This window comes from Phaenicophaeus curvirostris, chromosome 8, assembly GCF_032191515.1.
Source record: "Phaenicophaeus curvirostris isolate KB17595 chromosome 8, BPBGC_Pcur_1.0, whole genome shotgun sequence".
NCBI lineage: Eukaryota > Metazoa > Chordata > Aves > Cuculiformes > Cuculidae > Phaenicophaeus > Phaenicophaeus curvirostris.
In genome coordinates, this window is record NC_091399.1 from 22,299,288 (window position 1) to 22,326,476 (window position 27,189).

At 48.6% G+C, this 27,189-nt stretch overlaps 2 protein-coding genes and 1 long non-coding RNA gene across 5 annotated transcripts in view; 1 reads left to right on the top strand and 2 right to left on the bottom strand.

Annotated features, from left to right (window-relative positions):
- KYAT3 (kynurenine aminotransferase 3) overlaps window positions 1–27,189 on the top strand; it is a 237,203-nt gene that overhangs the window by 66,400 nt on the left and 143,614 nt on the right. The gene's annotated exons all lie outside the window — the stretch shown is intronic.
- Window positions 767–10,138, bottom strand: LOC138723192 (uncharacterized). The gene is made up of 5 exons (XR_011337824.1): window positions 9,661–10,138; window positions 5,112–5,306; window positions 4,850–4,914; window positions 4,697–4,777; window positions 767–3,926 (listed from the first exon to the last, which is right to left on the bottom strand). It is a non-coding gene; the product is annotated as an uncharacterized lncRNA (long non-coding RNA).
- The window catches only part of LRRC8D (leucine rich repeat containing 8 VRAC subunit D), a 48,621-nt gene continuing 33,589 nt past the window's right edge, over window positions 12,158–27,189 (bottom strand). For both annotated transcript variants that reach the window (XM_069862815.1, XM_069862816.1), the window contains one exon: window positions 12,158–16,869. In XM_069862815.1, the coding sequence (XP_069718916.1) occupies window positions 14,297–16,867 (2,571 nt within the window). In that variant the 5' untranslated portion in view covers window positions 16,868–16,869 and the 3' untranslated portion in view covers window positions 12,158–14,296. The remainder of the gene's footprint in view (window positions 16,870–27,189) is intronic.

Genomic DNA, 27,189 nt, shown 5'->3' on the forward strand with positions numbered 1-27,189 from the left:
AAATAAGCCCGTTCCAAGGTTTCTGTTCTTTTGGGAGCGGGTGGTCAGGGTGCCTCCGTTCAGTGTGTTCAGGCGGAATAGCAGCCAGCGTCTTGCTTTAATAACTGTCAGCAAAGTCATCCCAGCCACAGAATGCCAGGTTGGAAAGGAACTCGGGGATCATCTGGTCCTACCTTTTAGCTGATGGATAGTTTGACTGAGATGGCCCAGCACCCTGTTGAGCTGAGCCTTAAAAGTGTCCAGCGCAGAGGAACCCACCCCTTCCCTAGGGAGGTTATTCCAGTGTTTAACTCTTCTCATGGGGAGCAGTTTTCTTCTGGAAGCCAATCAGAATCCAATCAGAATCTCCCCAGGAGCAACTGGTACACGTTGCCCCTTGTCTTTTCCATGTGACTCCTCGTAAAAAGGGAGTCTCCATCCTCGCCCTTTATGTAGTGGTGCATGGTGAAAGGTCTCCCCTAAGCCTTCTCTTCTCTAGGCTGAACAAATCCAATTCTCTCAGCCTTACTTTGTATGGAAGGTTTCCCAGTCCTCTGATCACCTTAGTGGTCCTTCTCTGGTCCTTCTCCAGCCTGTCCTGCATCTTTTTTCTGTGCACAGATCTATGCCTTTCCTGTGTTTTCCTCTGTGCCGCCAGAGGTTTGAGGAAAAACAGACTTAGCCCCAAACACCTCACTGCGCAAAAATTCCCAAAGTTCTGTGTGAAGTTCACGTGCAGAGAAGTATTTAATTGCTTATAGCTTTTTCATGTTTTATACAACTCTGAAAGAAAAGGGGAAGAGTGGGGAGGCGAAAGCATGTGAGGGAAACAGCGATGAGGAGATCTAGTACAGAAATCTAGGAATATCTGTGTGAGGACAAGCCGTAGGTGAACTTCCAGGTTGTAAGGACAGGCAAAGTCACTCTCTCCTGGGTTTGATTTTGCCAAGGAATTGGGGCTTCTTTCAGTGATGAACAGATGGCCTCAAAAACTTGTAATTTCTCCCCATCCGAAAAGTGATAAGAGCTGCATTGCAGGAGAGAAAAATTTGACTCACCCAAGCCTAGAGTCAAAGTTCTGTGTTAAAGTAAAACTGTAAGAGCAGACAGTTTCCCTCCCCAAGCTCTGGATGGCAGCAGATGAGAATATACTCCCACTACAAGCTCTGGCGCTCCCTTCTCTCCCCAGCATTGCAGGAGAAATCCATGCAGAAAAGCAGCTTATTCCCTGCCAAAGAGAATCTTTCATGCGGCTTCACCACCAACTCCTCAGCCAAAGAGAACGTTATGCTTCGGCAGAGCAGGGATTTCAAGGTCCAAGTAGCCTTCATACAGCCTTATTTGTGCACCCATCCTTTATCATCCTTATGCAGACAAGACAGGTTTCTTACATTGAAAATTACATTTACACACTAAATATCTTCCTATATGTTCAGGGCTTTATGCCTCGTGTTTGCAACACAGCAGCCTCTTTCCTGCAGCCTTTTTTTTACTGCTGGGTGCAGCGCTGCTCAACCTGCGCTGCAGTTTTGTGCTTCTGCACAGAACCAAGGGGCAGTGTCATGCTGCCCTGCAGATGGGCTGAACAGTCAGAGGGGCTGCCTGCCACTTCACCATAACCTGGCACAGATGTCATCTCATCTCAGGAGGAAAACATATTTGAAGATTTTTCCTGTGCAAGAAAATGCATGGGCACAGCTCTGTGCATTTTACTGTATGCAAAATAAAAAAAAATGTGAGGAATTAAAAAACAGCGTATGTGTACACAGAATCCAAAGGCTGTCCTAGGGAACAGTGCAATACAAATGCAGGGAGAACAAACTGATTTTCCCAGGTGGCCTGAAACACGCAGCAGTCAAAGCTGTAAAGTATTACTCAATGCATGCTGCAGGATGAGTTGCTGAGGAATGCACTAAGTGGATTCTCACCCCTTTCCGATGCATCTGGCTGGGCCAAGTGAGATGGCTCATGAAAATGCTCCTGAATAAGCAGCTCTAAAGGGGGGAAATCATGCAGAATAGATATATTTGTGAACACTGTAACAATATCTGGCTAATGCTTACTCAGAATAAACACAAAGACCCAAAAAACCTGATCTATCTGAGTCAGCTGGCCTTAAGACTGTCAAAGGTGAGTGATTTAGCTGTTGCCCAAAACCTACAGAGGGATTCAACAAATGAAACTCTGACAGGCTGTGCAGCCTAGGGGACTGTTGTGTAAAGGAGAAGAGGATTTGTGATGAGGTGTCTGCAAGGAGAACGCTGGGATTGAACAGGAGACTGTTAGAATGACACAGGACTATTGTGATATGTTTAGGGCAAAGTAAAGGAGAGGAAAAACAAAGGCAGATCAGGAAAGAACAAAAAAGATGAAGGTGGATTGAAAAGGGGGAATGAAAAGGACCGTTTGCATGTAAGCAGCTACTGGTCAGCATGTTTCTGTGGCTGATGGCCACTGTCTGTCCTATCTTCTATTTAAAATCTGTGAGGCTCTCCACTATTCTAAAGCACGTTTGTTCTGTGATTAATTCATCAGCATTAGAGCACACTGGACGACCACTTCCACTTGCAGCCCTACAAACACACAGGTATATTTGTGCATTTCAAGTTATAGTCCCAGAACCAGAAGCTCAGGGAGAAGAAACTGGATCTGGGGACTGACCAAGGCTACAGCAGGTATAACACACGATTTTTTGAATTCAATACAAACAGGTCAGCAAAAGCGTATTATTTTAGACTTAATTATGATCAATGGGCCACTGTTGGTTTCAGGCTTTTTAAAACAAAGGCTCCTTCTTTCCTCGCTGCAGGATTCTGAAAAGGAAAAAGTCTAAGCTAAGGAAAGCAAAACAAAATGGAGACATGAGACAAGAAAGGGAACAGCCAGTATTGTACCTTGTTCTCCTTGATGATCCAAAACATGAATGTTTTGGTTGGGTGTAGAATCTCCCTGTGCAACCCCATTCTGCTCTTGAATTCGTGTTCTACTGCTTCCTTGGGGTTTTTGGTTTTTTTTTTGTTGTTTCGTTGTTTTTTTTTTTGTGGATAAGCTTACATTCACAGCAGTGGAATATATTTATATATTTAACTTTTAACACACATCTTCACTGACACTTGACACTTTCAGGAGGTGGCTTTGTTTGCATTTTAGGACAATGGGGAGTGAGGCACTAACATGAAAATTGCACCAATTCTTTTTAGAACATGAAATATAATTCCCTTAATTTCTTCTACGATATTAACATACAGGCAGATCCTTCCATCTGAGCCTTAAGTAAGAGCCATGGTAACCATCCAGAGCCACACTGATTTCAGTGGGCTCTTATATCTGTCATCACAGCATAAATCAGAGCCATAATGTGGTATTTCCAAAGCTGAAATATTGTGGTCTCTTTATGTATGTATTCTACAACACGGGCATACAAAATGCCCTAAAATTCAGCAGGGGAGTGGCAACATCCTAATGCAGAAACATCCTATTCATATTATTCTTTTCTACAGGGGGAAAAAACCCCCCACACTTTAGAATATAGATTAAAAGTCAGTCAAACTTTATCAGCTTATCATATAGCTCTTTTATAGGAAAGATGAGAAGCTTTCAAGCAGGACCTGCTAGAGCCCCACCAGCACCCCACCAGCAGCAGTAGGCACCTGCCACAAAGAGTAAGTGCTGTGACTTTTGGGTCACAGTGGAACCCAGAAATGAGGGTAGCAGAACCCATATCAGGCTTTGGTTTGGGTTTTGGCATGATTTCCAGCTGGCTGTTGGGAACACAGAGAGGAGATCAGCTTCGTTATTGCAGAGCCTTAGAGGAAAAAGGGCACGGGCGTAAGGCTGAGAAGGCAGGGCGCTCACTGTATCCACGCTGGGTGTTCTGCTGCAGCCTCAGGAGCAGAGCCAGGCACTGCAATTCATCCTCGCGGCGTTGAGAAGCAGACACTTGCCTGCTGGGAAAAGATCCAGGCCATCAATTCCTGTTCCTTTCCCATGCAGCAGTGGGATGGTGAGAGCATCGATTTCATCTGAGAGCTGGAGCTGGCAGAGCAGTGCCCACGGCTGCCGGTGCAGAGCTGTGCTTCCCCTGTGCCAGATCATCTGGGAAGTGGCTTTCTGTGGGCAGCCAGACCAGCCGGGGATGGCAAAGGTCCATGGAGACAATGGCTTTGGCGCAGCCCTCTAGGCTCTATGGGTCCTGGGTCAGTGACAATACCTTGCTGGTTTTGGTCACTTTACAAGTTCCTTGACGTTGCTGAAGGCATCAGGCCTGACGGGGCCCCAGGAGTTCATAAACAACTCCAGTTTTCTTTTTCCCTGTCCTAACTCATATCCTCACAATGTGAGGAGATGCAAAGCTCTGATTCAAAACCCCACATCCTACCACTGATGTCCTAGGCAATAAGACTTGTTCTCCAGCCCCTTCCCCAGCTCCGTTCCCTTCTCTGGACACGCTCCAGCCCCTCCATGTCCTCAGTGCACGGGAAGCAGCATGCATGGTGAGAAAGAAGCTGTAGCTATTTTCTTCTCTTGTACATTTTAAAGGATTGTGCACATATTCCTTGTTTTCATGAAACCATGCAGTGATTCCTTTTTTAAATGCTAGTAACCTGGAAATAAACCCTTAGGTGCACGTTTATCTGTGCCACAGGGTATGTCAGAAATCCAGCAAAATCAGATGGCACTTCTCCCCACGACACAGCTTATGCAGACCGATACTCACCAGCATAAGGAAAAGAACGCCGAGTGCTCTCGTGGCAGGATGTGTTGGGCCATGTGGAAACTGCTCCTGGAATGAATGACTCTGGAAAGGCAGGAAAGATCTGAAGTGTTATGTCAGCCCATATGCTGATATCCCAGCGATTGTATCACAAACCTGGTAGCAGTCAGTGTTCGCTGTGCACCCCGGCAGGCTGACTCAAGAACGCGTGGAAACCTGAGCTTCAAATAACAAGAAAAGCGGTAAATTAAAAATGAGAAAAAAAGTCGCACAGAGTCACACTGCGAAGTTCAAGAATGAAGAGCGAGAGCTCAGAGAGTGGCATGCCAGTGCCCTCCTCCCGGGCTGCATCCAGAGCAGAGGGACCAGCAGGGAGGGAGGGGATTCTGCCCCTCTGCTCTGCTTGGTGAGACCTCACCTGGAGCTCTGGGTCCAGTGCTGGAGCCCTCAGCACAGGGAGGACACGGAGCTGTTGGAGCAAGTCCAGAGGAGGCCACGGAGATGATCCGAGGGCTGGAGAACCTCCCACATGAGGACAGGCTGAGGGAGTTGGGGTTGGAGCAGAGAAGGCTCCAAGGAGACCTTATTGCAGCCTTTCCATACTTAAAAGGGGCTGAAAAGAAAGATGGGGACAAAGTTTTTCAGCCGTGCCGGCAGCAATCAGACAGGGGGTAATGCTTTTAAGCTAATAGAGGAGAAGTTTAGACTAAATCTTAGGAAGAAAGTTTTTTCACTGAGGGTGGGGAAGTCCTGGCCCAGGCTGCCCAGAGCAGTGGTGGCTGCCCCATCCCTGGAGGGGTTCAAGGCCAGGCTGGATGGGGCTTGGAGCCCCTGACTGAATGCAAAATATCCTCCTGAGTGTGCCTGGAGCAGGTCCTTGCTTGTCTGGGGCTCTCCTCTTCAGGCTTTTCTCTTTCTGTGTGTAGTAAGCCCACGGATCTCAGGCCTTTGAAGTCCTCAGCTGTTTGAGCTTTATGAAAAACATAACCCCTTTATTTATATTTTCCCTAAAAGATGACATGCTTTTTCACATCTTCCTTGTTCGGCGCTCGCCTTCAGTCCCAGGAACAGTATCCTAGTTACTGGTGGCTTTTATTTTAAAGGACTATGTACATAAACACGCCTTTATATTCCGAGATAAGCTGTCTGGCTGCTGCTGTGTGCTCCAAGAGTTATTTATCTCCACATTTTTTGTCTTGGAACCTCACAGTTTCTCATGCATGCTGCTTCCTTCTAAAAAGTGTTTCAAATGTGGGAAGCAAACGGTTCCCCCTGCTAGCAGGGTGCTGGGGAAGAATGGTTCCGCCAAAGCAGTGGAAGTTTTGCATCAGGTTTTATGAGGGAGGAAGGACTCAGCCAGACTTTTTACTGCTTCAAATTGGCAGTAAAAAAAAAGGAGAAAAAGTCTTCACCCGAGTGATTCATTTCAGCAGCTCCAGGACAGCCTGTAGTTTCTTACAGGGCTATAATTGGGATTCAGAACCGTACAAAAGACCTCTCCAAATGCCATATGTCCTCTAACCCAGCAGCGATGCTGTCGCCCGCTGCCAGCCTGACTGTGACAAAGGCACTTCTGCCAGAAAGAAAACCCTCAAAAACCAAACAAAACCCAAGCCATGGGGAAGAGAAAATAAAGACCGCAGAGATTGTTGTCAAACTTTTAGCAGGTTGAAATCGGAGCTGCCGCACACAATGGCTCGAGTGTGCAATTCTCAAAAGAGGCATCTGGAAAAAAACAAGCTGAGAATAGTTTTGGATCTGGAGCCAAAGGAATTGAGAATAAATGTTGGGAGAACAGAAAGAAGTCCATTCAGAGGGGGCAGGGCAAAAAGGCTTCACTCTATTCCAGCGAGGGACCGAGCTCTGAGAAGCACCCCAGGTTTCTCGGAGCTCGTTTAACCCTGCCCTTCGTGTGACAGAGCGCGGGTGCCGAGCAGTGGAGGGGCAGCCCTGAGAACTGCAAGGCTGCTTCACTTTCTGTGATGTGTTAGGACCAGCTCCAAGCTCCTCAGAATCATCACATCAATCTCATGAGCTGTGCCTGACTTCTGCAACATAAGAAACAGGTTTCCACCAGGAAAGCATTTCTTCCTAATATCTCATCTCAATCTCCCCTCCTTCAGTTTAAACCTGTTCCTTCCATCCTCTCCCTGCCCTCCCCTATCCAGAGCCCCTCCCCAGCTTTTCTGGAGCCCCTTTCGGTCCTGGAAGCTGCTCTAAGGTCTCCGTGGAGCCTTCTCTTCTGCAGGCTGAACAACCCTGACTCCCTCAGCCTGTCCTCGTTTGGGAGGTGCTCCAGCCCATCCTTCAGAGCTCCAGCCCTCAGATCATCTCCCTGGCCTCCTCCTGACTCGCTCCAACAGCTCCATGATCCAAGTCCAGTCTCATCCCTTAAGCGTCTTCGAACTTCAGTCCTGCAGAGAACTGATCACACTGCCAGCATTTTGCTGACAGCAGGTGCAGCCTCCAGGTTTTCAGGAGCACCAACGCAGCCTGACAGGACTGCAGGGATGATGGATCTCTGAGGTCTTATCCAAGCAGCCCTTTCTCAGCATGGTGAGGAAGGAACAGCAGATTATAAAGCCAAAATGTTCATTTTTGAGACCCTGGGTCCCACCCAGGCTGTTCACTGATGTTCCTCACGCCAGGCTGTTCGGTGCTGAGCTCCTCTGGGAGAGTCAGCAATCAGTCGCCCTGTAATGACTGCTAAAAGCATTTAAATAAATTAATATATTCAGAGCTAAATGTGTTGCTACGGCTGATCGGTGTGAGCACAAAGACAAATGAAGCCCCACAGGCACAAGGACCTCATCCTACATGGGACGGTGACCTGGAACGCCGTCCCACATGTGCGCGTCCCTTCCACCGCGGGCGTGATGCCTCCATGGGGCTGGGAGCGCGTCTGCTCTGCTGGGGAGCGGGGGCCAAGCTCCGCTCCTCTGCCCGGTGGCGGAGAAACGCGAGTTTCAAGCCCTGGTGCAACATCGCTGTCTGCGTGATCACTTTGCAGTCTTTTAATTACTTCAAAAAAATGGTTTAATTAAGGCCTTTCCTGCACGGTTTGAGCTCAAAACTGCAGCCCCTCAGCTGTACTGGTCCTAAACTGCGGTCCCAGAGAGGGGGTGCCCTCAGGTGGGCTCCTGCAGCCGGGCTCTGCATCCCTGCGGCTCCAGACACCCCGGGAAAACACGCGTGCTCGGCGACAGGGACGTGCGCTCGGCCATGGTGAGGGGACAAGAAGGAACGGCCTCAAGATGCCTCAGGGGAAGCTCGGATCAGACATTAGGAAAAATTTCTTCACTGAAAGGGTTGTCAAGCAGTGGAACAGCTGCCCAGGGAGGTAGTGGAGTCCCTGTCCCGGGGTGGGGGGGTTAAATGCAGGTAGATGAGGTGCTTGGGGACATGATTTGGCAGCAGGCAGGTACGGTTGGAGCTTATGATCTCTAAGGTCTTTTCTAGCCTAATGATGCTATGATAAAGCTGTGAAGGGCTGAGGGGACTTTCCCCAGTCCTACGCGTGTGAATCGCTCCCCAGAGCGGCGCTGGCTGCCCGGGGCAGCCCCACCGCACGCCCGCTCAACGCGCCCCGTTGCAATCCAAGTTCCTCGACTAGATTTTAGTACAAAGAGGGTAGACACATAGCTCGTTCTCCTGGGCCGCAGCACGTTGTAGCTAACCTGAGAGACAGAGGGACGAACCACACACGGGCACACAACGCGGGAAGAAAGGCTGAGGGACGGGGTTTAACCTAGGGCAGAGGAAAACCTGCCCGGGGCGCCCAGCCATTCACTGGGGGCTCTCGGCATCCTCCACAAAGCGGGTGAGAAACATCCAACCCCATTTCCAACAAAGACCGGGAGGCGGCTAGGGCACAACAGCAGGAGCCGTGGGGTTGCCTACGGGAACCAGAGAAGGGGGTTATGGAACCCCTTTTGTGGGAGGAGAGCTGGAAAAGCGCAGCTCCCCCAGGCTGGGGGAGAGCTGACCCCATGAGCCCCGACGCCTCCACTCGGCCGCGGTTCCAGGGCTTCAGCTCCACTCCGCTATCGCCTGCCCGCAGGAGGGAGAATCCCTTCCCGAGGGGAAGCTGCAGCCCCGAGATTAGCCCCGGGCCCCGGGTTTCCCTGCCGGGTGGCCCTGCTGTGGCCGCGCTGGGATAAGCGTTAACGGCTCCGCGGGGCCCAACTTATCGCGGGCACCCGCACAGAGGCACCCCAAGGCCCTGACGGAGACACGGGGGGACAGCGGGAGAGAAACAACCACAAAAAGAGGCAAAGAGTCACAGGGCGCCCAGAGGGCTCAAGCCTGGTCCAGGCAGGACCAGCTCCAACTTGCGCTGAAGATTTTACACCGTCTCTCTAAAACTTCTGAAATTTCAAGCTCTGGGTGGGGGCTGCACCTCCTCTCAGGGTTATTTATTCCCTTTGCCCCCCTTTCTTCTGCATTTCGTCCTTTTATCACAATCCCCACCTTTCAGAGACATCCCATGGTAACCGTGCATGTCGCACAAGGTACCCTTTCTTTTGCAGCGAAGGACACGGCCTCGGTGCCGTCTCCCACCGATGCCGCCTCGGGAGGAGCGAGGCCGACCCAGCAGCCCCCGCAGAGGACAGCGAGCCTCCCCGAGGGCCGCCGGCAGCCACGCACCCAGCCCTTCTCCCAGCCCAGCAGCGCTGCAGGATGGCGATAGGGAAAAGGTCTTCAACCCCGATTTTCCAAACCACCTGAAGCACCGAAACTACGCTGAGCTGGTCAGCAGCGCCGCGGCGTGTTCGTGCATTTATTCCTAATGGTCTGTGCAACCCAGTCCCAACTCACGACTGCGCCGTTTATGAGCACAACATGCTCGGTTTATGGGAACAGACCTGCTCTGCGCTGGAAGACTTCCTGCAAACAACCGTGGTGTTCGTTTAGAGGATGGCATTCTTCCCAAACTGTCATTATTAAACCAATAAACCCTCCATTACCTCCAGCACCAAGGGGCCGCGGGCTGTCGGAGGCAAGACGGAACAAAGGTCCAGGCTGCAGTCATCGCCAAAGGCCTTGGGGGCTCTTCTCGCCGGGGAGGGAGGGCGACGCAGCCTGGCCGGGCTCCAGCGCGTGTGGTTTCCGAGCTCCCCCCTTGAGTTGGATCGTGTCCACGTGAAGCTCTCGAGAGCTGCCCCCCGCACCCAAGAATGATTTTCAGCTTCTCCCAGCCAGACACACCATCGCCCATGACTTTTATGGTGGAATGGGAGCGTGCTTGTAATCAGCTTGGAAAAATCTGTTTCTGAGCTTAATTCTAAAGCCTCATCTTTGCTACAGAAACAACCCAACTCAGTAAACGCAGCTTCCCCTCCCTTTGGCAGCGCGGGGAATGATTTGCTGTCCTGGGAAAGTGGTCACAGCACAAGCCCAGAGGGTTTTGTGGCATCAGTGCTCGATGCCTTCGGTTTAAGCGGTGACCACGCTATACAAGCACAAGTGGACGATCTCCTCTGCAGTGCTACCAGCACCGGTCGTGCAGGGAACCCTGCGAGCTCATCCGTCATGCGTGCAGCGATCGAGTTCCCACGAGGCAAGGGGTTAATGCCAAGGTCAAACTCTCTACAGAATTTGCCTCACTCCTTTCAGTTCCAGTAACCCTAAGGATCACCTTGTGTGTTCCACAGCAAACCTGCACAAGGAACATTTCATTTAAGTGCCTTCTCAAACCTCTCTGAGCAGAGCACCCACGCAGTCGGGCTGTGCAAGGATCACAGGATCATGGAATCACTTGGTTGCAAAATCCCCTCTGAGATTACCAAGTCCAGCTGTATCTGTCCACTACTGAACCAGATCCCTGAGCACCTCACCTCCAGGTCTTTTAAACCCCTCCAGGGATGGGGACTCCACCACCTCCCAGGGCAACCTCTGCCAGTGCCCGAGAACTCTTTTGGTGAGGAAATTTTTCCTGATGTCCAATCCGAACCTCTCCTGGCGCAACCTGAGGCCATTTCCTCTTGTCTTACCACACTTAGGAAAAGAGACTCACACCCACGTTCCCCACAACCTCCTTTCAGGCAATCGTAGACAGCGCTGTCCCCTCAGCCTCCTCTTCTCCACGCAGAAGCCTGTGAACCTGCACTTGTGCAAGCAAAGACATTAATGCCTCCCTAACTCTGCCTCAACAGAGCCTCAGCGGCTGCTGGCTGGTTACGGTTGTAGCTGCATTTCTTCAGCGGGGAAGAAAGCAGCGTGCTAGAGAGGCTGGAATCTCCATCACCATCAAACCTGGTCCTGCAGCTCGCCCGTCCGGCAGGAAGAGTCCAGGAACAGGGTTTGTGCACGAGGCAGGGTCCGACACCCTGAGCTAACTCCCAGCCCTGGCTGTGCTCGCTCGCTGTTTCCTAAATCAAACTGTTCTGAGATCACGTTAGAAACACATCGATAGGAATCTGCCACGCAGCTAACGACAAACCTGCCTGCGCCTCTGGAATCTTTCTACATCCCCTAGTTTCCACAGGATTTGTCTTTTTCACAATCATTCGTGCATTTTAATCCCTTAAAGAATCCCCAGCCCATAGACAGGAAGTTTAAATCCCTTCTAGCACCCTTTTCCCCAGCTGAGAATGTTGTGCCAAACCCAAACGCGGGTCTCGAGTCTCATGCCAGCATCGTCCTGTACAGCGAGAGGCCCGATGCCCGCTCAGGACAGACACAGCTCTGTCCGCAGCACAAGAAGCATCTTCCAGAAGGACAATTCACTGGAAAACTGAAGGATCTGCACCAAAACGTGGCACAGCAGCAGGGGCAACAGAACGGGTGGTTTTCCTCTGAATGAACACAGCAATTTGAATTCTGGAGCCGTACAGGTATTCTGTAAAATCCCATCAGCCAAATAAATGCAGCGGGAAGTCATTTTGATTATGCATATTAAAAAAATACCTATCCCGAAGTACCGTGTTCTAGTTAGAAACCATTTACTGGGTGCAGCGACTTGTACCTCTTCTTGTTCGTTTACAGGCATGAATTCAGCACAAGATATTCGAAATCAGAGATTTTTGCCACACAAACACAGTTTTCTGCCATTAAAACAACAGATTAAAGGAAGATATAAACATCTCATTTATTAAATCAAATAGAAATGCAAAATATATTTCACATGCCTTACAGGAAAGGAGATGAACTTCCAAGACATTAAAGCAAGACCATGTCGGTGGACACGCAGGAGATGGGAACGTTATGAACAGTCACAAGGAGGAGGAAAGACCTGGGGAAGGCGACGTGGGGAGGGATGAGGGGCTGATCCTGCCCGCTCCGAGACAGCTCTCCTAAAAACAAGAATGGGGTTTATGCCGAGCAAGTATCACGAGCCTGAAATTAACTTTAACGTATGCTTATTTAGGAGAGAGTTGTCTAAAGAAGCACAATTGGCTAATAACTACTCAAACCAGTGGTCTAAGTGATGTTTGCCACACTCACAGGAAGGGGTCATAGGTCTCTCGAACATCAGTAGGAACAGTAGGAAAATCAGAAACACCAAGAAAATCTTTTAAAAGCTGGATCAATCCATGGCCGCATTCTCTGCGACTCCGCTAGTAAAATAAAAAAAAAAAGAAAGATGAAAAATAGAACTATTTTTCTAAATATTTAATTACTTTGCCATCCTCCAGCTCTTCATCCCTCCTACACACAGCATCTCGGAAGCCGCAATGATGCTCAACAGCAAGTACAAAACATCCACCGAGTATATATTCCACAGTTTTTCTAGAGTCCAGCAATTTTAAAGTGATCTATGTGCAAAAAATAAACACATGAAAGAATTTCTTAGGAAAAAATAATCCACTGCAGCCTTAACTTCTACTTAAAAACAATCCCAAGGATCAGCACTGTATTTCCCAGTGGAGGACAGAGCGGTGACTGCAAGTACTCTGCCAAACCTAGGGCTTGGGGATGCCGAGCGGCTGGCATCCCAAGTTTACTCCCTGCTGGCAAGTTGAAAATGGACTGTATCCCCAAAGAAGTGGGAAACCCACTCTTCACGAACTTGTCTGCTGACGTACACGCGCATTCGGTGTGGGTGCGTATTCAGAGGCCGCTGCCTTCAGCTGAGAACGGTGCTCCCAGCACGACCGACAGTAAATGATTAACAGCAAAATGTGCGAGGTGTGTAAGAGCAGCGTGTGAAATGTTCCCAGCTGCTCGATGCCCCCGGGTCTAAACGATCCCCTGGTGAGTCAGGGCAGCTCCGGTGAGGAGGAACCGCGGCGCGGGGCTGCGGGGCGAGAACAGCCCCTTGCGCTGCAGACGAGTTCAGTCCTGACCGCGCCACTGCAGGGAATCGTGTTTAAACCAGAAGCAACCGTGGAATCGGCTCCCAGCACACGGTGCTTTCCTGCACGCAGGGAATGTAAACGGCCAAGCGTTACAACTGATGATTTTGCACACTTACAGCATTCTGTTTCTCTAATGGTTCTGGTAATGCAAATTCCATTAAAAAAACTCACCACCTAAAAAACAACCAACAAAACTGCCCACGCTCAAGGCCGTCTGCTTTTTCGTTTACCCAATGACTCGGCTGGCACGCAGTTTGGGTTTCCCAGCAGTTCCTAAGTGTTCAAAAGCATCCGCTCGCTCGGGGGGCGCAGGGGCAGGACACGTCACGATGGGCGCTAAGGCTAAATGGGGTTTGGGTAAACCCCAACCTTTCCATCTCTGCCATCAGCCCAGCCAGTGGAGCAGGACCCCCAAAACCGTTGCTGACTCATAAATTGCCTCGTGTTTCCCAGATGGAAACATGGAAAAGGAGCAAAACACGAGTGGCAAAGTCAGGTGGGGTTTAGCGGCTTTCAAAGTCGCCTTCCAAACCAGATCAAACACCAAAACTGTCCCCGACTGGGAAGCCCAGTGGCAGGATTCTCACTTTATCAGCTGCTTGCGGGGGACAGAGAAGCGTCGTGGAAGCTGAGTGGGGGATCAGCTGTGGGAACGGGGCCGGTCTCTGCCTGTGCGATGGAGCAGCACACCGGAGCACAAAAGAAGCCTCACCCAGCACACCACGAGGCCCTGAGGATGAAGAATGAAGGCAAACCCAGCGGGCCTGATGCAAACACGTACCTTACTGCGGGGAAACGGAGGTTCTGGGGCAGCCCAGGGCACAGCCAAACTGGGTCCGGTTGATGAGGAGGGCTACACGCTAAAAAAACACTCCACGTGCTTCAATTGCTGTTAGAACCACACTGTATACAACATTTATCCTTGTATTTTTTCCCCCATAATGCTCTGAAGTAAATCCAGACCTTAAGGAATAACTTGCATAGTAAGAAAAGGTCATCAATTTAATCATTTACTTTAAGCAGGCAAGCGAATGTGTAAACATTCAAAAGCAGCAGCATCCAAGTTACAAACAATTTAAGGGAAAAAGAATTGAGATTATTAAGGTTGCTTTATCCTCTCAAAAATTTGGGGAATAATCTTTTAAAACACTGCAAACATTGAACACTCGCTTTCACCTCTTCCGATGCCGCTAGCAGCCCTGCCTTCCAAGGAATTCTGCTCTCTAAGAGGCATGGGGTCACCATACCATCCTTTTTAATCTTTGCTGTTCGGAAGTCAGCTACCGGAGCCTTTCACCTCTGTCTAAATCCCGTTAGCATAAGAAATGCTCGTGTCTTGATTCAAGGCCTCTTTAACTTCTGAGGGCAAGGCGTCAAAGAGGTGATCTTCCACCACCAGCCCGGCTCTCCTAAGGGGCAGACACTTCCTCAGCGTGGCCGGCAGGCGGTCCAAGCAGTTTCCCTTCAGTTCCAGGTAGGTCAGCTGCAAGAGCTCACCAACTTTATCTGGGAGCGAGGTAATAGCGTTCTGTCCCAGACTCAAAGTCCTCAATTTAACACACTGAAACAACTGTTCTGGCAAAACGTCAACTTTGTTTCCTGTGATGTGAAAATGCTGCAGATTTTGAAGCAAAGCTATTTCCACCGGAATCGACGTGATCGAGTTGTAGCTGACATCTAAACACCTAAGTTTCTGTAAACTGAACACTGCGGCTGGTAAGGATTCCAGTTTGTTGTTGGAGAGGTAAAGAGACTCCAGATTTTTTATGTAGCTAATGGCAGGAGGAATGCTGACTATTTTATTGTGCCACAGCTTTAAACAAACAAATCTTTTTAAGTGCTGGAAACTCACAATTTCTTCAATTGTGCGTATGCTGTTTGACTTTAAATCCAGTTCCTGTAAGTTAGTGAGGCTGAAGATGGCGTGGGGGATTCTCTCCAGCTCACAGTTCTGCAGTTCTAACTCTGCGACGTTTGTCATTTTCTTAAGGCTATTGAGTACCACGAGCTTAGTGCCGTCGTTATGAATGACCAGTTTGTTCAGATGTGGGGCCACATCCGTGATATTGGGGGGAATTTTGGTCAAATTGCTCTTCACGTGGAGGATTTTAAGGTTTTTCAACTCTCTGAGAGATTCGAGCCCTATCATTTTGTTGTTTTCAGAGTTCAAGTTGCCTACCAAGTACAACTCACAGAGGTTTTTGAGCAAATACGCCCACGCGGGGATCTCTGCAACATCTGTGAACTTCACATGAAGGCAGGTCAAGTGGTCCCGGAGGAAGCTGAAGGCCGTCTGCTCGACCTTCGCAGGGCAGTGGCACAGATGCAGTTCCTGAAGGTTGATCATCTGGGATATTTTCGCTGGGATTTTCGCTTCGGGAATCACCTCTAGTTTCAACACTTCCAGATCCGTCAGATCAAACACCGCGTCGGGGATGCCTGACAGCATGACGAGATGCAACTCCTGCTTATCCTGCGCGTTGCGAGAAACGTGCTGCCGCAGCTTCTCGAAAGTCCACTCGTGGTTTAAACTAATTTCCCGTAGTTTGTTCTCACTTACCTCTGACAAAAAGACACCAAATCTCTTGGAATACAGCTGGTCGTACTGGTCTACCATGTGCAAGAGAAATGCAAAATCATTCTTGACATCAGGGATGTCACCGAAGCTGCTCTCTTCTCTGACCTTTTCAAAGGAGTATTCCTTTAGAGGTATTCGGATCAGCCAGGAAAGGGTGTAGAGGCAGATAAAACCATAGACGCAAATCAGGGAAATGTAGCTGATGAGCAGCTTCTTCAGCATGTAAGCCATGTTGTGCGTACACACAAACTGCGTGTAGCCGATCAGGTGCTCCACTTTCGGGCTGCAGGTGTGTTCAAAACTGATGGTGTTGACAAAGTTTGCAGTGTAGCCGAGAATAAATATGAACTTGACGGTCTTGACGACAGTCTGGATGACGTAGAGCTTGTAGATCAGATCGCTGTCCTCCACGTGAGCTCGGAACTTACGGACTTTCTCAAACAGCGCTTTGGCTTGTTCGCCGTCCTTTTTATCTAAGATGGTGACGCTGGGCACCTCGATCATCGGTTTGTCCGCTGAAAACTTGAAGCCAGACTTGGTTATCATGGGAGTGGTGGCGCTTGGGCTTCCTTCATCGCTGCTGGTGGAAACATACTTAGACAGTGACTGGGCACCAGTTAACCTCTGCTTGTTCTCCTCAGAGTCCTCGCACGCCGTTTCAGACAACGCTTTTGTAGTCCAAGGGGACTCAAAGCATTTCCCTAATATAGACACAAAATGCTCAATTTTTGAGCAAGTCTTGGGATACTTGAACCAAAAATTGCTACTGACTATTAAAATGATAGTGTGGATGAGAACAAGATAGGGAAAATACTTTGAATACCAAGGAAGAGCCAAATGATAGCACATCTGGTTAATAAATACGTATTGCTGAAAATCCAGGTTTGTTCTACGGCCCAAAGACTCTTTCTGCTCCTTCTTCAGCTCCTGGCCTGATTCGGTGGGTGGATACTGCGAAGAGGCAGCTGTGCTCAGAGGTATGCCGGGCGTTACAGTAGGGACGCTTCCGAAGGAAACCGTTCTCATCGACGATGCTTCTCCTTGGCCAGTGGTTGTTTCCACAGTGGTGAAGTCAGCATTCCCTGACGTGACAGGTTGTGCTTTTGAGTTTACAGTAGACTGCAAAACTGGCAAGCAGACCACCTGGTCTTTGGTCAGCTGCATGGTTCCAGCAAAAATGGCAACCATTAACATAACGACGGCAAGATAATCCATAAATACATCCCACCATGGTTTCAAGATACGGTAAGTTGGCTGGATGTCATTGAGAGATGCAACTTCTGCAAGGGTAAACATTCCTATGAAAGAGAACAAGGACAGGATCAGTATGGACTAGTCATCAGGTTGTTTTCCCATTTAATAACAATCCCACTATGACACACAGATCCTCAGAAGGTTCTGGTTTTCTTTATGCTTTGTTGCCTGTCATACATTGCCCATCACTGCACTCACAGTTTTCTCAGAGGATTTGGAATCAAGGAATGGTTTGGGTTGGAAGGGACCTCAATGCCCATCCCAACCCCTGGGATGAGGCACCTCCCACTGGATCAGGTTGCTCAGAACCCCATCTAACCTGGCCTTGAACACCTCCAGGGATGGGGCAGCCACCACTGCTCTGGGCAGCCTGGGCCAGGACCTCACCACCATCACAGCGAAGCATTTCTTCCTAATGTCTGATCTAAATCTTCACCCTTCCAATTGAAAGCCATTCCTGCTCGTCCCATCACTCCAGGCCCTTGTGAAGAGCCCCTCCTGTTCAGGTAGTCCCTTTCAGTACTGGAAGGCTGCTATGAGGTTTCCCTAGAGCCTTCTCTCCTCCAGGCTAAGCCCCAACTCTCTCAGCCTGTCCTCACAGCAGAGGGGCTCCAGCCTTTGAATCACCTCTGTAGCCTCCTCTGGACCTTTTCAAACAGTTCCGTATCATTTTTCTGTTGGGGATTCCAGAACTGGACTCAGGACTCCAGGTGGGGTCTCACGAGAGAGAAGCAGAGGGGCAGGATCCCCTCCCTCGCCCTGCTGGCCTCGCTGCTTTGGATGCAGCCCAGGACACGGCTGGTTTCTGGGCTATGTACTGAAATAATGCGTTACTTTAGCATCGAAACAGGCCAGACGATATTGATAAATCTTTGCCTCTTCACTGTTCAAGCACCAAGGCCTCATCTGCGTGACTGAAATACCTGGAAGGTGACGTGCTGCAGCCGGTGTATTTTAATAACACCAACCACTGCACAACTTCTGGTTCTGTACAAATGATAGAATAGAATGATATAATGTCCTGAGCTGGAAAGGACTCACAAGGACCATCGAGTCCCACTCCTGTCCCTGCACAGGGCACCGCCAACATTCACACCATCTGCCTGAAAGTGTTGGCCAAACCCTTCTGGAACATTGTCAGGCTTGGCAATAAATCGAAATAAGCCTGCAATGACTGCTTGGGTCTGAGCACGTGAAATCCAGCATGAACGTTATTCTGTAGCTCTTGCATTTAAACAAAACAGTGTCTGTTCAACGCTTTGCACCTTGCTCGTGACTCGCACAGCACGTTTCAGTCTCGTTACATTACGAGCAAGGTCTCTCGTTCCCTTCCATCTCACACCATAGCAGCCAGTGTCTCCCACTCCACCCACAGCGCCTACCGGACTGAGTGGCTTCTCCCCCACCACTGCACAAATCAAAGCCCTGCAGTTACTACGGGAATATTCAGCACTATTTTTTAATGCGTTTGGATGTTTTACAGCAAGAAACAGTTCTCGCCACCTTATTGGACCAAACAGTATATATGTGGCAAGTACCATATATATATATACACTCCTCACTTAATGAAGAAATAGTCCCCCCTCAGAAAACCCTAACTCAGTGAACCAAGAGAAAACTCCACATATTTTTGTTAACAGAATGGGGAAAGTATTTTTTCAGATTATCCTCACAGCCTGGTAATTCTAGGATGCTTCGGTGCAGGGAGCGCAGCAGGAGGAGGCTGCAAGGCTTCCACCTTAAATTAAACCCATGCACCCCAAGATAAAGTGGCAAAGCGATCCTGCGAGGATCCAAACCCTTTCACAGCTTTAAGCAGCTCACTCTGCTTTTTATTTTGACAAAACTGAGGACTCGACTCAACAGCTCTTTAAAAAACAAGCTTCCTCTGCAAGCAGGATGTGGTTAAATAATAATTTTAACTGCTCAACTTGTGACCCAAATTTGCCGTTTCTAAAGCAAATGATGTGGCTCGTGTGCGCCCAGGGACGGGGAAGGAGGCAGGACGTGCGTTATCGCAGCGCGGGGGCTCGCTGGGTGGGAGGACGGCTCGGCAGAGCGCATGGAGATCAAAGCCGGCACCATAACGATGCACCAGATTTATAACTTTTACCAATTCGCGCAGACCTGCACCTCACAAACTCCACAGGACAGAGTCACAGGCAGCGAATACACAACACGATTATTTTTAGCCTGAATTTCCCTGAAGGTAACGGACATTTCTATACACAGGACTCAAACATCACCTCCTGCCTACATGGACAAAGACAGATCCTTTCCTTCCCTGCAGAGCTCCCAGGATCTGGGTCTGCAGGGAAGCCAGGGGCTGCCTTACAGACCCCGGCACGGAGCTCATGCATCTCCTCCATCACAGGGAGGGATCCAGCCCCAGGCCCCCTCGCTCTCCTCCCAGGAGCTCTCACCAGTTTGGCATCCCTCACCTGGGATGTGGGGAAGGAGCCTGATCTCCCCGCAGCACCCGGCTCAGTTGGCACTCTTGGCACAGTTGCCAAAATGTAAAGAGGGAATGGGCAGAAGGAACTTCCAGCTCGCTCCCTCTATTATCCAACAGGCAAAGGTCAAACACTGCTCCCTCACCAGTAACAGAAGTTGTCAGGGTCTTGCAGTTCTCCCAGCTCCACTAGAGCTTCCAGCGTGGTTCCCGAGCCTTTCCCAAACCCCTCCCCAGGCTGTAGGAAGTGCTGGAGGACGTGGAGCGGTGACACAGCCCACAGCCATCACGGCCTCACCATGCTTTACTGAAGTGAGCTAAAACCCCCCATTTTCTGTAATGCCTCCCAGCGCTCACCTCGACTGAGTCACAGCGCGACGGCTCGTCCTGCAGTCGCTACCTTTGACATTAAATACAGCCTGGTGCAGAAGAACAGCTTAGTCATCTGTACCAGTGTGCACAGATGGATCCAGAAGGACTCTCCTCATGCCCAAGGCCACTGCCCAGGACAGGAGAACACAAAATAGCAGCAGATTTGGAGGTTTTTTTGTTCCCTGCATGGATCATGATTTTCATTCTTGGAAGCCATTTGGTAGGGATGCTTTCCCAGATCTCCAAGCTGTTCTCTCTGTGGTCTCACCCACCCTGACAGCCACCAGAACTTCTTGTCCCCTTGGCCACCAGTGCGATGGTTCAGCAGGAGAGCAAAGAGCGAGATGGGGAGCAAGGAGTCGCACACGCTTACCAGAGCCGTGCGGTGTGCAGGGCGGAGCCGGCGAGCACGATGGGACGAGGAACGAGGCGACTGCTGTGACAAACACGGGGAGCTGCTACTGTTCCTCTGGGGTGGCCTCTCCCCTAACGTCGCACCCGCTAATTCCATGGGAAGTCACTTCACTGCAGCTTGGGGCACAACCTGCACAGTTCCTTTCACAGGATGAAGGCACAATTTTTTTGCCTCTGCCATGGGAACACGTGGATAAAACACTGAAATCCAAGCGCTGCCGAAGCGGCTGCTGTAAGCAGCTGAAATAATGGAGAAGAAATGCGAGACCTCAAAACGGTTCCAGCCAGAGACTTGGAAAGAACAACAAAACCAGCTAAAGCTAAAACTCACCTAAAGCTAAAACCAGCCCCCTGTCTCGCACACACACAAAATGATTTCAAAGCAGGTGAGGAGACACAGCAGAGCCTGTGTAATCCTCTTTGTGAGGCTGCGGGCAGCGTGGTGTAACGGGAGCTTACACCGACAAGGACCACATTCAGTGCTCTGAACACATCTTTTCTTTCAAGTCACTGATACTCACAGAAGAGCTGCTGTTTTGGCTGAGATTAGCAGTTATAAAATACAAAAAACCTCTCTGTGGTGTTGCTGTCTAACACCCGAGCTCATAAAAGAGAGGCAGACCTTTTTCTAGCTAGCAAAAATCAGCTCCAGGAGATGAAAACAGGTTTGTCCTCACACGTCTAAAGTATTCAAATGCTCCGAGTCTTAAAAAACAAAATGAAAAACTACAAACCTACAGGCAGTACAAGAAGCATCCTGCTGACAGGCCGCAAAGAAACTTGATATTTTCTCTCTTAAAACCATCACTACATATATCAATGTTTGACTTTACTAAACAAATAACCATAGAAGTTAACTTGTATTTTGGTTTTACAGATGCTTTGATCCAAGCTGTTATGAGGCACTCGGAACAACAAGGCTCAACATACTCTGATGTTTGAGGGTTTTCTTTGTTTCACAGTTCAATCTGAACTATTTCAAAACTTGCTTTTAAAGCCTAGGGCCCCAGAATATTCCTTAGAGTAGCCAGACAGGATTTTCACCCCCAGTTTTCACCTTCTTTTAAGGGTGCTAGACTGGAGCTGGGGTTTCAGGATAAGCTGCAGTGATGGAATGGTAGTAAGGAAAGGGGAAAAGGAGGGGAAAAGGAGGGAGAAAAAGCAGGGGAAAAGTGAGATGAATGCCAGTGTGTGTGTGGCAGCAGAGCCCGCAGCTCCCTGCTGGAGGTCTCCCCTCGAGACCGGTGCCCGCTCTGATCACAGCCCTGATGCAGAACAGTCCATAAGCAGGCAGCTTCAACTGAAGGACAAAGTGCTATGCAGCTGAAAAGCCCGATTGTCTGATCTCTCACAGTGAAAACATGCATTTCTTTCAGTCCTTAGGGCTCGCAAGGCACCGAGTGCCCCATGAGGCTCAGCAGAGCCTGGGTTTTGACACACGGAGATCCAGATCCAAACTAGAAAACTGGCTCTTGAAGAGAAACACATTTTAATTCCCAATACAAAATTTCACGACACAGCCTCCTTTTTAAAAGAGCGTATTTTAGTTTAGTTTCAACGAGCACAGGTTTTAATTCAAGCCTATTGCTGCACGACCTTTAGGGTTGCTTGGCTGCAGAAAATAAGGAAGCCCTTTTATTTTAAGCAAATAATCCTTTTTCCTCTCAAACCCTTTGTCTCCAGTTCTGTAACTTAGATGATGCTCTAGGATAACCAGAACCTCTCCCAGCTCCATCCACCACCTCTGGCTCTCTACAGGGTGCATTCTCACTCCTGGAAAGAAAAAATTCTTTAGCCTAAGCAAACACAACTGCTCCAGCACAACTGTTCCTTGCTGCCTTCTAAGATTTCAGGGGGAAAAACTTAAAGTTCTGAAAGCAGCGTAGTACCACCTCCGTTTTCTTTACTGATGGGATGTGCAGCTCTCGAACTAAAGCCACTTTGTTCATTTTTGCAGTTGTATCGCTTCCAGTGAAAACAGAACATGAAAAGAGAAAAGTGCCAATACAGTTGTTCAAAGTTACAGGACCTCATTAAATCAGCAAGGGTAACAACTCATTCCATAAATCATACTTCCTACCCAATTATAATCCTTTCATTAGTCTTAAAGAAAAGCTAGAACAGAAAGAGCTCAGAATGTGATTACCTGGTGAATTTTCCTGCCCTACTTCAGACAGAAAATGCTGAAATACAGAGTGAACACCTTGCAGTTCTTTCCTAACAAACTGTTGTAGCTCAGATGCAGAAGTTGGAGGAAAAGGAAGCAGCAGATCGGTATGTCACTAACGTTTATTTACATCCTACTTCTTCCTGCACTTACTGATGCGAACTTCATCTCTCTGTCTCTCCTGTTTTAAAGTATATTTAAAGTTAAAGCAAATTCAAAGCCAGAATAAACAAACAAAACCAGAATCACAGGGCAAGAACCTCTCATTTTATGTTCAGGTTCCCAAGACTCCGAACAAGCCTACTTTGTTTCAAGAAACAAAGATTCTTAAGTTGGCCTTGTCACCATGACTGCTCGAGAATTTCCTTAAAAAAAAGAAAAAAGAAAACACATTTCTAGTTGAAAGGAAAAGCGCTAACGTGAGCAGAACTGGCTTCTCCCTTCCCACAGGAAACTAAGGACAAGACGAGTTTTCCCATAACCAGGCGGCTTTGCTCGCTTGCTTTTGATCAAGTGACTACAGGTTTAAATTCATTTCCACTGTGTGTTTTACTCTCTCTTTCCACCAACAATTTCTGCTTCCTTCGTTTTCCTCCTTCTGCAATATCCTATTAAGGCCGGCAATGAGACCTTAATGTGATCAGAATGGATTAGGAGATTCCTCTCAGCCAGGATGCTGTAAATATCAATGGTTCCACAGGCCACCCGCAAAGATCAACAAGATGGCACCATCTTCTTCTTTTCCTTCCATGAAGAACTACGTCTAAGGAGCCCCAGAGCCCTTGTAGAATAATCAGAATCACAGAATGGCTCTTGCTGGAAGGGATCTTAAAGATATAGACTGATATGAACTGTAAATAAATTCTCCAATGAAGGAATCGTCATCTTTCTCAATGACATTAACCTGACTGACAGTGATTTGGTAATGAAAGCTTAGCAAAATCTAATTTCTCTGACTGCATACAGAAATATAGGAGACGGAAATAACATTCTTGCTTTACATAATCAATGCCAAATTAGTACCCATTTACAAAAAATACATCTATAAACAACTTTTCTCTTTTCTTTTTTAAATCTTCACAAGTTCTGCCCTTCCAAGCAGGGCTTTCTCAGGTTGTGTAACACTCTAACCTGCTTTCTGACCCTGCTACTGAAGTGTTTACACTGAATCCTCCTTGTTTACCAGCTCTGTGAAGGTCTAGTGCTATCGCCACTCCTACACAGATGGCTCCATAATCAATGGGATGTTGAAGCAGCAGTATTAGCAGCCATCCTTGCCCTAACGATAAACTCTTGGATCATTCCTTGTTCTTGCCTCGCTGTAAGTGACCAGCAAGGTCTGGTTAAGGCCAACCTTCAAACCAGGAGCCCGGCGCTGTACTCCTGACTCGCTCCCCAAAAATGATCAACACAACCAGCTCTGCGCTCGCCACGTGCGAGTTCTGTGTTCCCAGAGCACAGAAAGCGAGCAGCTTCCCCGCTGCCTGCTGCGAGCTCCTGAGCCACCATCGAACCCAGGGGCTGCTTGGACCACAAGTACAAGCCCCAGTTTCTAATCACATTTATCCCCAGGTTTCAGGGCACAGTGCGGGTGCTCGGCATCTTTCAGAATATGGCTTGTCGAGTTTTGGCCTGGAAAAGCTCAGTGTGATCTCAAGTTGAATGTTCCTCAGCACCCGTGCTCCATCCCCACTTGGCGCAGGTTACCGGCACAGAAGACCTTAAAGGGGCTGAGAGAAGAGCTGGGAGAAGGGAACAGGAGTGGAGAGTGGCCTCTGAGCATCACTCGGCACGGCTCTGGAGCTGGTACCGAGTTCAGCACTACAACCACACGCGTTACCATTCAAGTCAGTTAACCACAGGTGATTCCACAGTTACAGAACAAACCTCCTAGCAAGGCAATCTGCAAGAAAATAAGACATGACTAATGAGGCTGGATCCCAGCAGGTGTGAAAACTGAACCTCGGCTTTTCATACCCTGAAGTAACAGTGCATGAACGCACACGCATCTGACGGGGAAGGACAGGAATCCTGCGTAGCACAACTGCCCAAACAGACATCCCACAGCAGAGAAACAAGGACCTGGCACATGGAAGTGAAGAACGTGTCTCGGCATACGCCAGCACACGCACTTCAAACCCTGCTGTTACAGCCACAGTTACTGACGCAGCACCCAACACCCCTTAGAATCACAGAATCACTAGGCTGGAAAAGACCTTTGAGATCATAAAGCCCAACCATCCCTGTCCACTACTAAACCATCCCTGATCACTTCATCTACCCATCTTTTAAACACCCCCAGGGATGGGGACTCCATGACCTCCCTGCGCAGCCTCTGCCAGTGCTGGAGAACCGTTTCGGTGAAGAATTTCTTCCCAATCTGAACCTGCCCTAGCGCAACCTCACAGCAGAGACCCTCCAACCCTCGGATCATCTCTGTGGCCTCCTCTGGATCCAACTCCAACAGTTCCATATCCTTATGCTGAGTTACTGCAGCTGATTTAACATATGCCAAGATGGGCGAACTATGCAATTAAAAGTTATGCCATCCAATAAACTCAAACAGCTCCTGGTGCTCAAGTGTTAAACACTGCATCCCTCTGCCATTTCAAAATCTGCTGTTCCCCCATCTCTGACCCAGTGAGGTTCCCGCAGTGTTTCCACGACCGCTATCAGAAGCACAGGAACACACAGCAAACATCTGGTGCATCTACTGACCAGGGCACTCTGGGAATTTATCAGGATGCAAAAGCAAGCAGCACCAAAATAAAAGCACATCTGGTAACTCCAGCCCAGAGAGGCTGATTCTTATCACTAAAAACACCCACAACAATACAATGTTTTTAAAAAGTAATTAAATGGATTGGAAGAGGAAAATAATAACAAAATTATATTCCCTTTCTAGCTTAGAAATCTGAGAAACAGAACAGTTAAAAACAGTTTAGAACATGAGATGTTACTTGAATATATTTTTACATAACTAAGTTGCTTGCTAAACAAAATTGCTTGATGTCACATAGAGGTGGCACTTAGAGACTCATCTTATTCCTCTGAGAAATACTCAAGTCGCCCAGGTTGCCCAGGGCAGGGGTGGTTGCCCATCCCTGGAGAGGTTCAAGGCCAGGCTGGATGGGGCTTGGAGCCCCTGATCCAGTGGGAGGTGTCCCTGCCCATGGCAGGGGTGGCACTGGATGGGCTTTGAGGTCCCTTCCCACCCAAACCATCCTGTGATGATTCAATCCACAGCCACACACGCTGCCAGTCCGTGTCTCATCTTATTCTGGACTCACCTGAAACCAGGACAACTTCAAAAGCAGTAAGAAATTGAACTCGGCAGAGACCTGCAGGTTTGGGGATTTTAAGCCACAGGCTGCAAAGATACAGATCTTTTACAATTAGTGCCTTAACTACACACCCTGAACACGCCTAAAGAACAGGAAGGAGTGCCTACCAAAGAGAAAGAAACGCAGCGTTGAAGTTCAGGTTGCTGTAGGTTTTAATGGCCCCTCTTAAGGGCAAAATGATCCCTCCACCCTAGCTCCTGGTACTAAAGTCTAGGTTTACTTAATTCCTAAACTGCAACCCCATCAGAATGGCAGCAGGTTTACTGAGTAACTCAAAGAAGTTATTTTCAAAGAATTCTTCCCTCCTTTTTATTTTTAATGGACATGTCGGCGACCTTGCGCTGGAACATTTACAGCATCCTCATGGAGATGTAGAGCCAAGAGCAGACAAAACGTTCCTTTAACTAAAGAACAGGCTGCATTGTTCTCTACCTGAGCTGGTTCATCTCTTCAGACAGAACAGCAAACACAGCGACTCTCGCTGGGTTACACATTAAACAGAAGTTTCATCTATAGGATTTGCACACGTATGAGCGAAGCAGCTGTATTTGCAAGTACCCGCAGCGATATTTCCTTTACATCCGTTTTCTAGAAGTGATCTAAGAAAGGTCACGCTTAAACTAAAACAACAAAAGCAAATTAAACACACAGACACACATAGAGAACCCCCACCAGAAAGCATTCAGTGACACAAGAAGCTAAGTGTAAACACCAGCCTCCTACTCCCACATCAGAGCTCCTCTGTTCCTGCCAGGATCTCTTCTACGGCAAAGTAGGAGGAAGGTGCATCGAGCGCAGCTGAGAATCAGGATTACGTACCAGCACACTTTCATTCCTTTTACCCACTGTGCCAGCATAGAGCTGCCTCGAGAGAAAAAAAGGCAAGTTTCCAGCTCAATAAAAAGGCTGCACCCTCAGTTTCCAAATACAGTCTGTCCAGCTCTTTATGGGACAATAGGCAAACTATGTTCCCACTGAAATGTCACACAGCTTCTTCTCTCCCCAGGGAGGAGGGGAGGCTTCCTCGCTCAAGCCAAGGACTGGCTGTAAAGTGCTTGGGATAACGGCTCCGCAGCCTCCACCAGCCCTCCCACCACCCCGTGTCTCCCCACTGCGGGCAGACACCGCTCCCAGCCCTACCTGCTCTTTGTCAAGCTCACAGATCTTCTACGCTTTGGACATCCTGCCAGATGGACAACGGTGATGACTTCTCGCACAAGACACTCATCAACAGATGAAGGATGACTTATTAATGTTACTGCATTCCTGCCAAGCTCCCAATAAGCTGAATCTCCAGTGATTTCATGCCAGGAAAAATGCCTGCGGCTGAAGCATTTATCCCGAAAGGGATTTATTTAAGTTTACTACATTTCTTTTCCCTCTCCTAAACTTAAGCTGCTTTCTGTAAGAGGTAAGCTATTTACTCAGTCCATCCAGTCCCATAATTGTTTAGTTCAGGGTGTGGACTTTAATCCCAGTACTTAAGCATTAAAAGGAATTACGCTACAAGATGTATTTTGGAGGCTGTTGTTTTTAAATTTTGCTGACAAGTTCAGATCATCTTCTTCCTTTTTATGCTTTAGTTTCTCAAAACCCCATTCAAAACATTGTCTTT